We start from the raw sequence: 14,439 nt of genomic DNA, 5'->3' as shown, positions 1-14,439 counted from the left end.
CTAAAACCAAAAGTGGTTCAGTTTTCGTTCCGGATCAAATATTTTTGGACGATTTCGGACGGTTCAAAACGGACCCCTGCTATTAACCATAGGATGATGAGCCAACACCGCCTAGGGGCTTAGGGAGTAATCTCCGTAAGCATTATGAGGAAATACGGCACCTGAGAACTCTTCCGTATGAAGCAAAAAAACACAAGCAGGTACTCAGTGAACTCCACAAACAGACGTCGGACCTTTATGCCAGGAATTGCCAGGTGAATCCATTACTCAAAGAACAGTACCCAAAACTTGCGGAAGACGGACGCATACTCCCCAGCGAAACGCGAGTCACTCTAGCTCAACTTCGTTCTGGATACTGTAGCAGGCTAAACTCTTACCTATCCAGAATCAACCCCGACATACAAAATGTATGCCCCGCTTGCAATGTGTCCCCACATGACACCAACCACCTCTTTAATTGGAATGTGGAACCAGCGCTTCCAACACCCCTTTCATTATGGTCCACCCCTGTTGAAACAGCAAGTTTCCTTGGACTCCCGTTAGAGGATATTGATGACAATTTGTGATCAGTCGCACCTTTTAGGTGGGGCGAAGCACTGCTACAACAACATTAACCATAGGAAGAAAAAATAAAGTTTAAAGCGCAAAAAATTTAACTCAAGTTTATTATTCTGTTTTCAAGTACATTAATGCTAGTAACATGGCGGAACGATACAAGGTGGCAGCATAGGACAGCCTATTATAAACTTTTTTATTTCATTTGATACATCAACTTCCGGCGAAGTATGATTTTGATATTTGTCCATCGAATTTACAAAAACAAAGTACATTAAATTTTTATTTATGTTTGTAGGAATGTCACCATGCTGCCACCTTGTATCGTTCCGCCATGGCTAGTAATAAAAATCTTAGGTCTTGACAATTTTATCACAAACACGGTGTGTTTACTTGCAATACACTTTAGTAACCCACCAAATATGAAAAATGCTTCTTGTGAATACATTTTGTTAAAAGGTTACCATATGAACAATTATACTTCTCCTCCGTCAGGTAGGTAATCATTGGTAACATAATTTATAATATTTGCAGCCGTACTTTGGCTTATCCAAAATAATGTTATTACGAGCGCTTCAAAGACACCAACTGCCATCCCACCAACAACATCCAGTATATAATGCCTGCTAAGTAAAATTCTTGATAGGCACACGCTCAATGCCCATGACACTATGGGCATGCGTAGCAATGCATGTACAGGATGCAATACAACGAAAAACATTAATAAAAATATGGCTCTCGATGCATGACCAGAAGGAAAACTAAATTGGTCCGGACCCAATGTATACATATCTGTAGTTACTGATGGTCGTCTGCGTCGGCATATTGCTTTTAATACTGCAATTATAATTATGTCGAGTATTAGACCAAAAAGCACATTTAATTGCAGTTCGTAGTAGGATTCCCAATTGAAGACCCAAATGAATGCAATCCAGCATGATAACCAAGCAATGCCATTGCAAGATATTTCCAAACATTTGCTATAGAAATGTATTTTCTTGTACGGTATATGTTTTAGTACGAATGTAACTAGATTTTTGGTCCATAACTCGTCTTGTTTTAAAATTTTATCCATAATGGCTGGACGATTTCTTGATGTGACCTGAAAGTAATAGCATATGTGCATTAGAATTAATATTCATTGTTATCTAAGAAAAAAAAAATTAATATTGATAAAAACGCCCCGAGATAGTGGTAGTATTTTTAGAAATGGCTCGTACAAACTAATATCCTCATTTTTCAAAATGTAAACTTTAATGCAGGACTACTGGACTTTATACACCAATGATATCATTTTTAATTCGATAAGACAGCATTGTACTCTTAATATACTTCCAAAAATATCGGAATGGGTCCAAAACACGTCTTTGGTACCACTCCCTATAACCATATTTTTGGACGGGTATCTAGAATGCCATGATGTCGTATAGAATTACCATATCATTTATCAATATCCTTTGTTAAGCAAAACAGGCACGATTATCTACTTAGTCTAATAATGGACCTCTTAATTTGCAATCAAAAGTTGCTGAAACATCCAATCTGTGCGATAAGTCTACCTTCTCGAAACAATCCACATTGAATGTATAAATGAGTTTTCGAAAATTGTATCAACCGACTAAAAATAAAAAATAATTTACCATATTTTATTTAATTATTAGCGCTGACTTGTCAGCTGTTGGTAGGAAACGATAAATAAATAGTTGTACAGGGTGCTTATTGTCAAGAGGAAAATTGAGGATGAGAATTTCGTGCATTAGTGAAAACATTTGCATAGTCGATTTTTTTTTTTTTTTTGTAGAATTTAAGACTACGTTTACACATGACCTAATCTACAATAAATCGTCAATAGATAATCTACGTGTTTACCTATGCTCCATACCTCGGAACTAGGTTATTTACTGTCAAATTTTATCGTTTCTCTTTTGTTTTGTGCTTCCAATTAGAGGTGGAACTTTTTATATGATAGTATTAATTTGTTCATAATTACTGATTATCGATAGGATAAATTTATATTGGAAATCTAGTTAATTAGGAGTTAAGTACGAAAATTAAGCTAATCTGGTTGTATATAAAGGTGAAATCCTTTGCAATCCCCTTTTATTTTTTTTGTGAGGGGGAAGTCGGTCTGTGTCAGTCTCTACAAACACCTTGGAACTTGGGGGTGGGGAGGGAGGGATGGCCTGAAGGTTTAATTAAGCCATATAAATCGTTTCCGAGATTGTCGGGCTAGCACCTTAATGATGCTGTTACCGGAGCGTACCGGATCTGTATCCGGCAAAGGACCATCACATCTATAAACACTCCTCAAAGCCTTCGGGGAGAAACCTTATCGCTACAAAAACAACCAGAATTGTTATCAGATGAAAGAATACAATATTGCGTAGCTAATGGCAAAAAATAAACTAGAGCAGTCTTACAGACACAGTTTAGGGTCACCTTGGGGTAATCTTTTTTTACTGAAACATTAGTTTTTCATTATCTATATCGAGCCCTTCCCGCAATTTAAGTGTAACCAACAAAAAGTAAATTTTACAGTAGGAGTCCCTTTGTAATTATCTTCTGACAAAAAATAGCTACTATCATGAAATTTGGTATGTGTAAAAATATTTATTGAGCCTATAATTAAGACTTCGGTTTTTGACCACACTGTACCGAAAGTCCTGTTATCTGTACTTACGTTTTTTTGCTGTCATGTTGGCTCACTTTCCAAACACTATTTTGTTGGTTACCTTAAATTTTAAGTTATTCAATTATATTTTTCAGATTACATAGGGGCACATTAAAGGCGTATTTATTGTAATTTTTTAGTACATACATACATTTGAAATTAAAGGAAACTTATACAATTCCAAATTTGAAGACAATATATTAAACAGTAATGTTAACGGACAGACGGACATGGATCAATCAAATTTCTTTTCGATACTGATGATTTTGATATATGGAAGTCTATATCTATCTCGATTCCTTTATACCTGTACCGTTATCCAATCAAAGTTAATATACACTGTGTGCAAAGCACGCTGAGTATATAAATAATGTAGCTTAGAAATGTTTTAAATTTTATATTTTGGAATCAAAACAAGAACTCGAAGAACGATGAATCCATAAAAGTTAGTCTAGTCGTTAATATACCACACACTAATTACAAAAGAGTCATAACTTAAAATTTTTCAAAATCGGGTTTTTCCATAAACCAATTCATAGTACACATCTCTAACTGCCCCTTAAATTTCGCTGTCATTATTTTCTTTAACTGGAAAATTACCGTTATGCCAGTTTTGGCGTTGATAGCATCGCTTGCGCTGTATCAACTAATGAGTACTATTTTTAGTTGTGTCAAGGTGCTTAAGAACAAGTGAACAGTTTTTTTATGCATAAAGCGTATTATTTTCAATTCTGACTATCTTGTTGCAAAAAAGTTTTAACTTTGTTGTGTATTAATTAAAATTGTGTCTTTTTATACGTAAAGAGTAAGTAAATTTTTCAGTTAAAGGGGCATAATTGGATATAGTACCAAACGTAATTGTATTTTTATTTTTACAATAATAAGTACCAAACGTAAAATAAAAATATTTCAGGCAAATAGTCATAATTCAAAATTGATATATATTTTGTCCGTAAACAAATAATTACAACAAAATTTCGTCAATTCATTTTATAATGAAGGTCTCCTTCTTTGTAAAACTGGATTTTAGTATAACATTACAGGCGTTTTCACATAAACCGTTTTTCTTCTCTCCGTTTATTTAAAATTTTCATCTTTTGTAGTTAGTGTGCGATATGTCCCATACCTAGGAACTAGATTTATAACTCAAATATTCACTTTTATCTTATTTCGTGCTTCCGCTAAAGGCTTGGTTTCCCCGAAAGCGGTGCCGTTATATAGTGGCCGTTACACAGCGGTAGAGTACCAGAGCTGTAAAAGTGTGCAATCATTTGAAATTTTAAATCATTGATTTAAGAACGCTGTTTCTTCATTCTTTCATTCCTTGTTAAGGAATCTGGCTTAAAAGTCAACCCATTCTTCATTCAGTAGTGGGAAAAAAAGAATGCACTCTTGAACTCATTCGAAGAAAGAATGAAGTAATTGAATGAAACACAAACATTTTTCAACACAGGTTAAGCATTCAAATGAATGCAGCCTTTGCTGAGTGTGCACACACTTTTCTAGTACCAATCAGTTATGAAAAATGTCGTACATGCACAAAACCCGCTCAAATATCACATGGTTGCATTGAATTAAAGCCACTTCAAAATATCTACACACAAATTTAATTATTGTCCGTAATGACCAGTTTTTTTCGATATTTAAATGGTAATAAATCACAAAGAAGTTAACTGGAAGAATATTCTTATTGAAATTTTCTTAAAAATTTAATAATAAAAAAGCAAATGACAAAGATTTCAACATACCTGTTCCGAAAATTGTCTTCATTCTAAATAAGTGTTTTCAATGTGGCATGTAAAAGTCTTGCAGTAAAAAGTACTAATCTACATTTGAACGTCTTCAGTTGTTGATTAAACAATTGAAAGATATATATTATAAAAGCTCTTACGTTCCTTCATATATTCTTCCTAGCGGTTTATGGTCAAATACTGTATAGATAATGGTTTGTGAGTTTCCAAATTGCAACAGCGATATACTATTTTTCTCTATTTTCTAAGAAAAATATTCTTCTAAACACAATAGTTTGTAATTACAGTCATTTAAAGTAGGCTCTATATGTAGTTGTAGCTTTGTTGATAGCAAAAAAATTAACTTTGAATACAAATCTGCTCAAGTAAGATAGAATTCAACCTACAAATGCCATGCAAATAGGCTGAGAGACTAATGGTCCTTCTCGATCACTCGGGCCCTATATTTATATTCCGTCAAGCACTGTCAAAACATCAGCTGTAAAAAACCGTAATCCGATGGAGCCAGTCAATCTCTTTGTCGGGAGGGAAATAATAACTTCTGAAGAGTTCCTCCCAATGAAACATTTTTTTTTTTCGTGGCACATATAAAGGAAAACTAAGAAGGTGACTCAGGTGAATAGTAAAAGCCTGAAACGCTGTAGGACGATGCCATGGAATTAGACATATATTTATCGAAATTCTCGGAATTAGGAAGCTCTAACGAAATCGCCGATAGACCTATGTACTTTGATGTATTTAAATTTAAACGACTTAAACTCAAGTATCTGTTTTTGTTATATTATCGGCAAAAATATCCACAATTTACTGTATTTGGTCAATGCACAATGTGTTCATATACAATATCCATTTTACTACAATAGCAAAATAAGTAGGACATATAGAACCATTTTGACATATAGCAAGAAAGCAATAGATTGTCTTTGCGAAGTTTAAAGGGAAACTGAAAAGAAACATTTACTGGCATATTTCAATGATTTAAGGCAACTGCAGTTTCACCGTGTGATTCGCGGTCCGAATATCAGTGAAGCCTTTGATAACATTCAAAATTGACTGATGATGATTATGTTGCGGTTTTCGAAATGTTAAAATCGCAGTATACCAGTAAATTTTTCTTTCTTTTCAAAAATAATGATTGAATATTCAATTATTATAAGCCGGTGTTAAGCTCATGAATTCTTAAATATTAAACTACTTGAATAATTACAAGGGACTATTATTTCTATTGATAAATTTTACGCCTTTTTTTGCACCCAATTCCTAAATTGATTTAACATATCTGATGACAATGAGTATACAAAAAAAAAAAGAACCCTGGGGAAAAAGTATTTAGTACTGAATGGCATTCATTAAAGATTGGGAATGGTTCCTACATTCCCACTCTATATTGAATTATATTTTACCATTCAATAACACACACACTTTAGATTTGAGTTAAGATATTTTGATCCATTCAAGAATGGAGATTTATAATATACAACCAATAAATCACAATGCTGAGAGAATACATACTCAATTGATTCAATCTTTTTACAGCTCTGTAGATTACGTTGTCAAAAATATTGCAATGTAAAAGTAATCATGTGGAAACTAAGAAGACGGTGAAGTTCGCCGTAACGTAATATAGCGGCCGCGCAATCTTCTGTGATTGATTTGTGCTTATCCACAACCAGATAAAACAGCTGATCGAACCAACCTTATGGAAATCAATGTAATTAATTAATGGTGCCATACCATAACGCTAAAGCCATAACCATATCGTAGCCAGCCAATTGGTTTTTGGGTTTTCGCCATATCCATAACCTAAAAATATTTGAGTTGGTGAATTTAATAACTTTTTGTAGATTTTATTCATTGGTTTGGATACGTTATGACTAAGAGACTTATTTTTTGTGGAATATGTTTGTAATTTTTTGCATTTTCTTCATTTTTATGAAATTTTCACGATTTTTAGGTTAATGCACCATTAATCGTTCACATTGGAGATGGTTATGGATATGGGTATGGTTAAAAATATGGCGTTAAAGTTACGGAAGTTTAATAAGCCCTTTAAATTTGACTTACGACATGAAAAGTTTAATAGTAGTTTAACTGACAAACTGAATTGAACTTGACGGAAAATCGTGCCTGAAAACATGCCAAAAATTTTAAGCTGCCGGGCAACGCACAAAATTTGCTTGATGGTTACCATAGCCATAGTACAGGTCTATAAGTAGGATATATAGCAGCGCGCACATACACAGTCACGCTCACCCGATAAAATGCTTGTTCTTGTTCGTTTTTTGTGTGGATGCTATTTGGCACTGTTGTACTTCTTAGGTCCAAGAAAAGTGTAGTAGCTACTAGCGAAAACTGTGTAAAATTTTTATTGTAAAATTACAAAGAAATATCCTTATTTACTTTCAAATGAGCACTTAATTACATCTCTCTTTAAAATCCATATGTTTTGGACAGCGAGTGTAGGTTTTACGTGAGTGCCTGTCTTCGAAGACCTAACCTCACGCATGTACCAAGTACACAGGTCAAAGCGGGTCTGACCAGCCCCCAAGGCTCGCTTACCTTGGTACCAATCGATAATGTGAGTGGACACATCATCACCTTGATGGGGTTGGAGGCCTATCTAACACCTCTTCCATTCTATGGGTCATGGCACCACGATGCTCCCAAAGGGGCCAACCGCAACCGAACAGAAACGGAGCAAGCTCCGCGGGCTATCTGTTCCCCGTGGTACCACTTTAAAGTCTTGGTGTGACTTTCGCAGCCGAAGCCACTTCCGGTTGAGTATCCACCTACTCCGGACCGGCCGCCTAGGGGTGAGGTGGGGTTAGAACCCCCCCCCCCCCCTCACATCCACGAACACACACACGAATTAACCACCACGGTCACCACCACGTCTCCTCCGTCTAAACACCTCAAAAGCATACCTATTGAGCAAATCAATAGTCCGACTAGTGGAGAGCGCTCCACTAACATCAACCCTACCTTCTTCAACATTAACCCCACAACTACCCAAATCCCTTATGTCCGAGTACTCCGGGCACTCGCACAACACATGCACCCAATCCTCACATGCAGCCCCACATACACACCCCTCCGTTTCGCTCAAGCTCCTCTTATGCAAGAAAGCATTAAGAGGACCATGACCAGTAAGCAGAAAACCCAGGCTCAGATTAAATCTGAAGTCTGGATTTTCCGCCACAAATGAAACGTCCCGGATGTACCCGTACGTTACCCTGCCGTTGGGACTATTGTCCCAGCGCTCCTGCCACTTCCCTCTAACCACCCCTTCTAATCGACGCCTATTTTCCAACCATCCACTCTCCACATTATCGTCGGCGGCCCATTCATCCTCCAACAGCGGCAAACTTGCCCTCCTTCTCAGCCTGAAGGAAACAGCGAGCTGTATAACCACCAGGTCGAGAGGGGGGCACCAAGAAGCACCTGCATCGCATCCGTGGAAACAGTACGACACAAGGGCAAGCATGTGAGCATCATGCACCTCTGTATGCTCAGCACGCGTCTCTGACCATGATCATGACCGTTCGGTACCATATGGTGGTACCAAAAGTAGCACATGCTACAAATAGGCCACGATATATTGTGCGAACGGCACGGCGACTCAGGCCCCAGTCACTCCGAATGATACGTCGTAACTGCCCCGAAACATTCTGCATCTTGTCCCTGACAGCATCCAAGTGTGGTAGGAAGTTCATTCGCTCACCCATTGTCAGCCCCAGGTATTTGACTTTCGTCGCATATCTGATGCGGACAACCGGTGGGCGATTCTGTGACAATCTGCCTTTCAGCAGCATCATCACAGTTTTGTCCACCGAAATATCTACGCCAACATGGGCGCCCCAGCCAGCCACTATTTGACTGGTACGCTCAATGCTGGCGCGAGAATCCCCCTCCACTAATAGGAGGAGGTCATCCGCATAGGCGCAGAGTTTGCAAAGATGCTCGAGTTGCCTTAACAGGGAGTCCATCATCATGTTCCATATATATGGACCACAGATGGATCCCTGCGGACAACCTCCCTTGCCCGCCACCACACAAGCAGAAAGCATCAAGCGCCATTTGTATTGAAAATTCGTAGCATGCGGACGTAAACATGTGATCGGATGACGATTTTTTATTGCTTGTAACTGCAGTTATTTTGGCGGAAAAAAAGAAAGAAAATAAAAAATTGTGGATGGAAAAAATATTATATTGTTTATTTTTTTTCATCACGGTTGGAATATGCTTCACACTTTATACTCCACAATGCTGGTAAGCATTCGTAGGTCTCAATAAACCGCAACGTAAAATCTTTTTCTTCCTCGAAGTTGCTCAATGCACGTTCTCAAAAAACTAACACATTAATGCTTTTCGACCATGTCGGCCATAGTACAGGTTTACAAGTATGATATGTATGAGAAGGAAACAATTCTTTTCTCTTTCTAACACACTGCCGTTTGACACTTCGGTCAGTGTCAAACTAGTGTGGAACTCAGTGGAACATGCGTTTGACACTGAACGAAGTGTCAAAATTACCGCGGTTGCTGTCGTGGAAAGCGACGCAGGGAAACAAAAAAAGGAGCGGAATATCAGATATGGATTGCCGTGATGGTAAATTTTTTTGAACGAATTTAGTATGAAAATGTATTGCACCTATATGCGTCCTACAGAAAATTATACAAAAGTCTTGACTTGGGGTATCTGAGGACGCGTAGTTATTCGAGCATTAAGAATACAAACACGAGTGCTAAGTTTTTGTACCCGTTCAAAAGTTTTCCGCGAAAAAAAAAGTTTGGTCAACAGGTTTTGGTCGTGTTTTAGCAATCGTCCCCGTTAATAAAGTATCACAATTTGTTAATTAAAATTGTTCAAAACATATGGATTTTAAAGAGAGATGTAATTAAGTCCTCATTTGAAAGTAAATAAGGATATTTCTTTGTAATTTTACAATAAAAATTTTACACAGTTTTCGCTAGTAGCTACTACACTTTTCTTGGACCTAAGAAGTACAACAGTGCCAAATAGCATCTACACAAAAAACGAACAAGAACAAGCATTTTATCAGGTGAGCGTGACTGTGTATGTGCGCGCTGCTACGTATCCTACTTGTAGACCTGTACTATGATGTCGGCCACGATCAAATAGACCAGCTGCCAAGCGAAAAGATATAAAAATTTTGATTTTCATCAACGCGAAGCCGACAACAAATACGTGTGAGCACGGTATCGCCCGATACGTACACAACTACCCGTTGCTATGGTAACCATCAAGCAAATTTGTGCGTTGCGCGGCAGCTTTAATTATCGAACGGATTTGTGCAATATCGGTATATTGTTACACACCACTATCAAAAAGTTTATTGCAAATAGCGACAGGTTGATTCTGTTTTCTCTGGGCTTTTTTATTTTACATAAACATCAGCGGCTAAAACTGCATTACTCCAGTCAATAGAACAAAAAAAACCCCAGAATGTCTATATTCGATAATGCCAATTCAGAAGGCCCCGGTTTTGTGGGTATCCGTTTCTGTCAAGAATGGTAAGTGGGTAGATACGCACATTGGAAGAATGTATAAAAATATATATTTTTCCTTTGTTTTTTCCAGTAATAATATGTTATATCCTAAAGAGGATAAGGACAATAAAGTGCTATTGTATGCTTGTCGAAATTGTGATTACAAACAGGAAGCCGATTCGAATTGCATTTATGTTAACAAAATTATGCACGAAATTGAGTAAGTTCAACAGTATTCCTTTAAGTTACTTGCATATTGGATTTTGTGGGCTAAACAAATGTTTTTGTTGCTTGCAGTGAACTGACGCATATTGTACCGGATGTTATTTCGGATCCAACGTTGCCACGTACCGAAGATCATGCCTGCCCTAAATGTTCACACAGGGAAGCAGTATTCTTTCAAGCGCAAACACGTCGTGCTGAAGAAGAAATGAGATTGTACTATGTGTGTACAAATCAAAATTGCACTCATAGATGGACTGAATAGTTTTTCTTTTTATTTAAAATATATCATTTTATCAATAACAAATAATAGTCCTTATAATTTTAAAGCCAGCATAACTAAAGTATTAAGTAGGCAAGTTTAATCTGGGTCGTGTTTTTTTTAATCCCTCTCTATTCCTATGAGGACAGAACGACAGCCAGCTCTTTCGTGACTTCTCGTCGAACTGGCAGAATAATGTCTGACTTTGAAATCCTTTTCTTGATCATTATCATATGTTATCAGTTTGTGGTACTAGCCAAACAATGAGGGGGGGGGGGGGGGGGGTGTCTTGCATAAATAGGTCCCAAACGAATCTTACGATCATGTTGTTGTTGTAGCAATCATCGTGAATTATGTACTTTTGCTCTTATTTCATGCCTGTGTAATATTTTTCGACAAGAGATTATTTTCGAAACGCTCACATTTGTCAACGTTGATTGCCAAACTTCGGTATGTTTTTTCTTATTATTGAAGTTACTGCTCTAGAGCACCTTTTCAGTTTTCGCCACTTACCTAGATTTTCATCTTTCGCAGCTCGCAAACGAGGTTTTACTGTGAATCGCCCAAAAATACAGTTACGGAGTTCTGCTATGAGTAAGCTATAAGCACGAAGTGATGTCATTGAATATTATTGAAAACCCAGGCAATATTTACATCTATTAGTGTTTCTTAGCCTAATCTCCACTCTTCCTTTATATTAACCCGGATATAAAATTAGGACCGTTGTTGTGCTCCCAATAAAGTGTTTATCATCCAATGTCATACTGTTACAATTAAATATAATTTTAGTAGTTGACGTCTTATATACAAATCCTTACAACTTTCCACAAGTGTTTCAGAAAAAAAGAACATTAAAGGTTTTATGTATTTATTAGTTAATGCAGTACCCTAATTTTTGTTCCTACGAGTACATATAGCTATAGTAAACTAGTTTAGTCTTTGTGACTATGTGTAGTGTTGAATGAAAAATCAAGACGTAAACTTATAATAGCAATAATAAACAAAATAAAGAAGAAAGCAACAACCAATAGTGGCTCCTGCAACAGAGTGACCTTCGAAAATGTGTACTTCAAATTGAAATTTGCAATATGATTTTCGACTAGATTTTTAGTGTACAATACTACAACGGGCCTACCCACAGTATCCAAATATGTATAATGTACTTCGTTGGGTCTACGTTTCACTGGGTATGGTGTTTGCAATTCGATATTAGAAACACCTTCAGGTAAAATAATTTTAATCTCAGCCTCGTCAATAACCATGTCATTGTAGATGTGATCAATAAGTCGCATTTTCAACATATACTTGTCGCCTGTGTTAAAAAGATATTCAAAAGAAGGAATGTTGTAGCCTAGAGTGTAATAAGTTTTCCAGCCTCCGAATAGTGGAAATCGTGGACGTAATTCCAATTCAACAAAATCATGCAAAATTTTCATATTAGAGGTAGAAACATTGCCATTTGTATCCCGATAATAAACATCAGCAGCCGCAGCGGGTAATAAAGTTGTATACGCTGTAATAGCATTGCCATGACGTACATCCTTTTGAAAGTCGTAACGCGAAAATGAGCCCTTCAGTTTAGCGCCAGTATGCTCCATGAAAATATTTTCTTTTACTGCAATATTTCCCCAATGTGACAACTCGATAATTCTTTCAAGACGTGTGGTGGTCAAAAAGGGGCGTTCATTTTCATAGTGTATGAATAGTGACTGATTGGTGAAAGCTAAAATATATAAAGAAATTTGTAAGGACGGTTTATAAGTATAACTTCTCTGTTATCCCAAGGCAAACTTTTACCGGCAATATTTTCATAGGGGCCATATTTAATTTTATTAGCTGCCACATTAAAAGGTTTTACTTGTGTATGGGAAAGTATATTTGCTGAACTAAGCAATACATTTGTTTTTTGTGTGACCGTCTCATATGGTGAATACAAGTAGAGATTACCCTCATAACGCACAAGTTGTTTCCCTGATTGTGGTATTTCTCTGGGATGAGGTGTCAGCTTTTTAATGTATACCGTTTCAATTGTGAAAATTTCGGTTGCTGTTGAGGTTGAGAATGCAATTATAAATTGATTATTTCCATCAACTAACTTTTCCGTAAATTTCAATTCTTTCTTCTTTTCATCTTTTACTGATATGAAAGCCAAATTCTTTCGTTCTGCTGCAGGCACAATAAACGTGTACACGCTAATCGGTTTGCCATCGCTGTTTGTTGCTGTTATTTTATAGACGTCTTTAACTAGTTGGCTGGATATATCCAATGAGCGCTCTATATTTTTATTCACAACTTTTGCCTGATTTGTATGGATAGTGGCAAAAATGACCACACATAAAATTATATGTCGGTTAGCAATCATTTTTTCTTTTCTTTGGACACGTACCGGAAAAATATAATTGTGAAAAAGGGATGATATGTCACCGAAATAGAGATTGAAATTCGAATACAGAGTGGTGATGTTTTTCAAAATCGCTCTCCATATACGTGTGTCAAATGGAAGAAAGCTTCTGTGCAGTGCTGCCATAATTGATGTTTTCGTACCAAATCTGGTACTAATAAAATGATTTTGTACGTTGATCTTTGTTTCTGATTTTGGTCCTTTTTTCATATTTCGAAAAAATATTTTTTCACCATTTTTTTGTATATACTTTAATGCCAATTTCACACAGAGGCTTAATAAAATAATTAGTCAAGTTTTCTATATTAAAGCCCTTATCGAACTCAATTTTCCATACAAAATACAAATTCTTAATTATCTCATTATTGCTTTATTGAATGCCTAATCGAGTGAAAAATCCAGTTGGTTTTGCTCGGTGCTTAATTTTATTGTCAATGTAACAAATGACAATCAAAAATAAATTATTTTCAATAATTTACGAAAAATAGAAAAACACGAAAAAATTCAAAATTAAATTTTCTTTGCATTTGCTGCAAAAGATAAAATGGCTTTTTCAAAAATAGGCAAATAGTTGGTTAGGTGCAACATCTATGGGTAGTTGCGCATGCATTTTATTTTGATTGTATTTATAGTTAAGAAGGGAACGACTGCTTTCCATTTTAACAATTCTTCGTAAAAACGAAATATTTTTTTTGGGGCTGCTGACAGATGTTCGCTTAATGTAGCAAAAGGTCCTGTATGAAAAGGGAAACTTAATTATTTCTTTAAATAAAATTGTGATTCGATTAAGTTTTTGTGTGAAAAGGTTATAAGAATTATGTTTTGTAAATAATTAGTTCAAAATGGAATTAATAATTTATGGACAGCCGCAAAAAGCTGACTCATGTGAAGTATTTAGCCTCATTCTGTTTGGCGACCGAGGCGCTTAACGAACTGAAGCTTACGGTTTCGTTCATTGCCTAGCTTTACGTTACTCGTCAACTAAACGAAGGCAATTGTCAAACTTTATTTAATTTTTTTTTTTAGAGAACATATTGCAATGGAGAACCGCCAACAGAACGAATAGT

At 36.3% G+C, this 14,439-nt stretch overlaps 3 protein-coding genes across 7 annotated transcripts; 1 reads left to right on the top strand and 2 right to left on the bottom strand.

Moving 5' to 3' along the window:
* Nucleotides 1-635: 635 nt before the first annotated feature.
* Nucleotides 636-2,304, bottom strand: LOC137242039 (polyisoprenoid diphosphate/phosphate phosphohydrolase PLPP6). 5 transcript variants are annotated; one of them, XM_067769401.1, is made up of 2 exons: nt 2,196-2,304; nt 636-1,657 (listed from the first exon to the last, which is right to left on the bottom strand). In XM_067769401.1, the coding sequence occupies exons 1-2, from the start codon at nt 2,196-2,198 to the stop codon at nt 1,031-1,033; spliced, it is 630 nt and encodes a 209-aa protein (XP_067625502.1). In that variant the 5' UTR covers nt 2,199-2,304; the 3' UTR covers nt 636-1,030. The 5 variants fall into 5 exon arrangements, with proteins under 5 accessions (XP_067625502.1, XP_067625504.1, XP_067625505.1 ...); XM_067769403.1 differs by having other exon boundaries at nt 2,115-2,245; XM_067769404.1 differs by lacking the exon at nt 2,196-2,304 and adding an exon at nt 2,060-2,193.
* Nucleotides 2,305-10,173: 7,869 nt separating this feature from the next.
* Nucleotides 10,174-11,197, top strand: Polr2I (RNA polymerase II subunit RpII15). The gene is made up of 3 exons (XM_067764791.1): nt 10,174-10,511; nt 10,579-10,707; nt 10,785-11,197. Exons 1-3 carry the CDS (start codon nt 10,444-10,446, stop codon nt 10,972-10,974), a joined length of 387 nt encoding a protein of 128 aa, XP_067620892.1. The 5' UTR covers nt 10,174-10,443; the 3' UTR covers nt 10,975-11,197.
* A 625-nt stretch (nt 11,198-11,822) lies between these two features.
* On the bottom strand, nt 11,823-13,420 carry LOC137239465 (dolichyl-diphosphooligosaccharide--protein glycosyltransferase subunit 1). The gene is made up of 2 exons (XM_067764790.1): nt 12,769-13,420; nt 11,823-12,694 (listed from the first exon to the last, which is right to left on the bottom strand). Exons 1-2 carry the CDS (start codon nt 13,331-13,333, stop codon nt 11,904-11,906), a joined length of 1,356 nt encoding a protein of 451 aa, XP_067620891.1. The 5' UTR covers nt 13,334-13,420; the 3' UTR covers nt 11,823-11,903.
* Nucleotides 13,421-14,439: the final 1,019 nt, after the last annotated feature.

The sequence above is a fragment of the Eurosta solidaginis genome, chromosome 2, assembly GCF_040869045.1.
Source record: "Eurosta solidaginis isolate ZX-2024a chromosome 2, ASM4086904v1, whole genome shotgun sequence".
NCBI classification, from domain to species: domain Eukaryota; kingdom Metazoa; phylum Arthropoda; class Insecta; order Diptera; family Tephritidae; genus Eurosta; species Eurosta solidaginis.
This window is presented reverse-complemented; position numbering and strand designations above follow the sequence as displayed.

What these genes read in the sequence shown, in the direction of transcription:
- LOC137239465 (XM_067764790.1), bottom strand. Translation starts at nt 13,333, where the DNA reads ATGATTGCTAACCGACATATAATTTTATGTGTGGTCATTTTTGCCACT. An exon ending in CCCCTATGAAAATATTGCCG is followed by an intron (nt 12,695 to 12,768) that starts GTAAAAGTTTGC and finishes TATATATTTTAG; the next exon opens with CTTTCACCAATCAGTCACTA.
- Polr2I (XM_067764791.1), top strand. Translation starts at nt 10,444, where the DNA reads ATGTCTATATTCGATAATGCCAATTCAGAAGGCCCCGGTTTTGTGGGT. An exon ending in ATCCGTTTCTGTCAAGAATG is followed by an intron (nt 10,512 to 10,578) that starts GTAAGTGGGTAG and finishes TGTTTTTTCCAG; the next exon opens with TAATAATATGTTATATCCTA. An exon ending in AAAATTATGCACGAAATTGA is followed by an intron (nt 10,708 to 10,784) that starts GTAAGTTCAACA and finishes TGTTGCTTGCAG; the next exon opens with TGAACTGACGCATATTGTAC.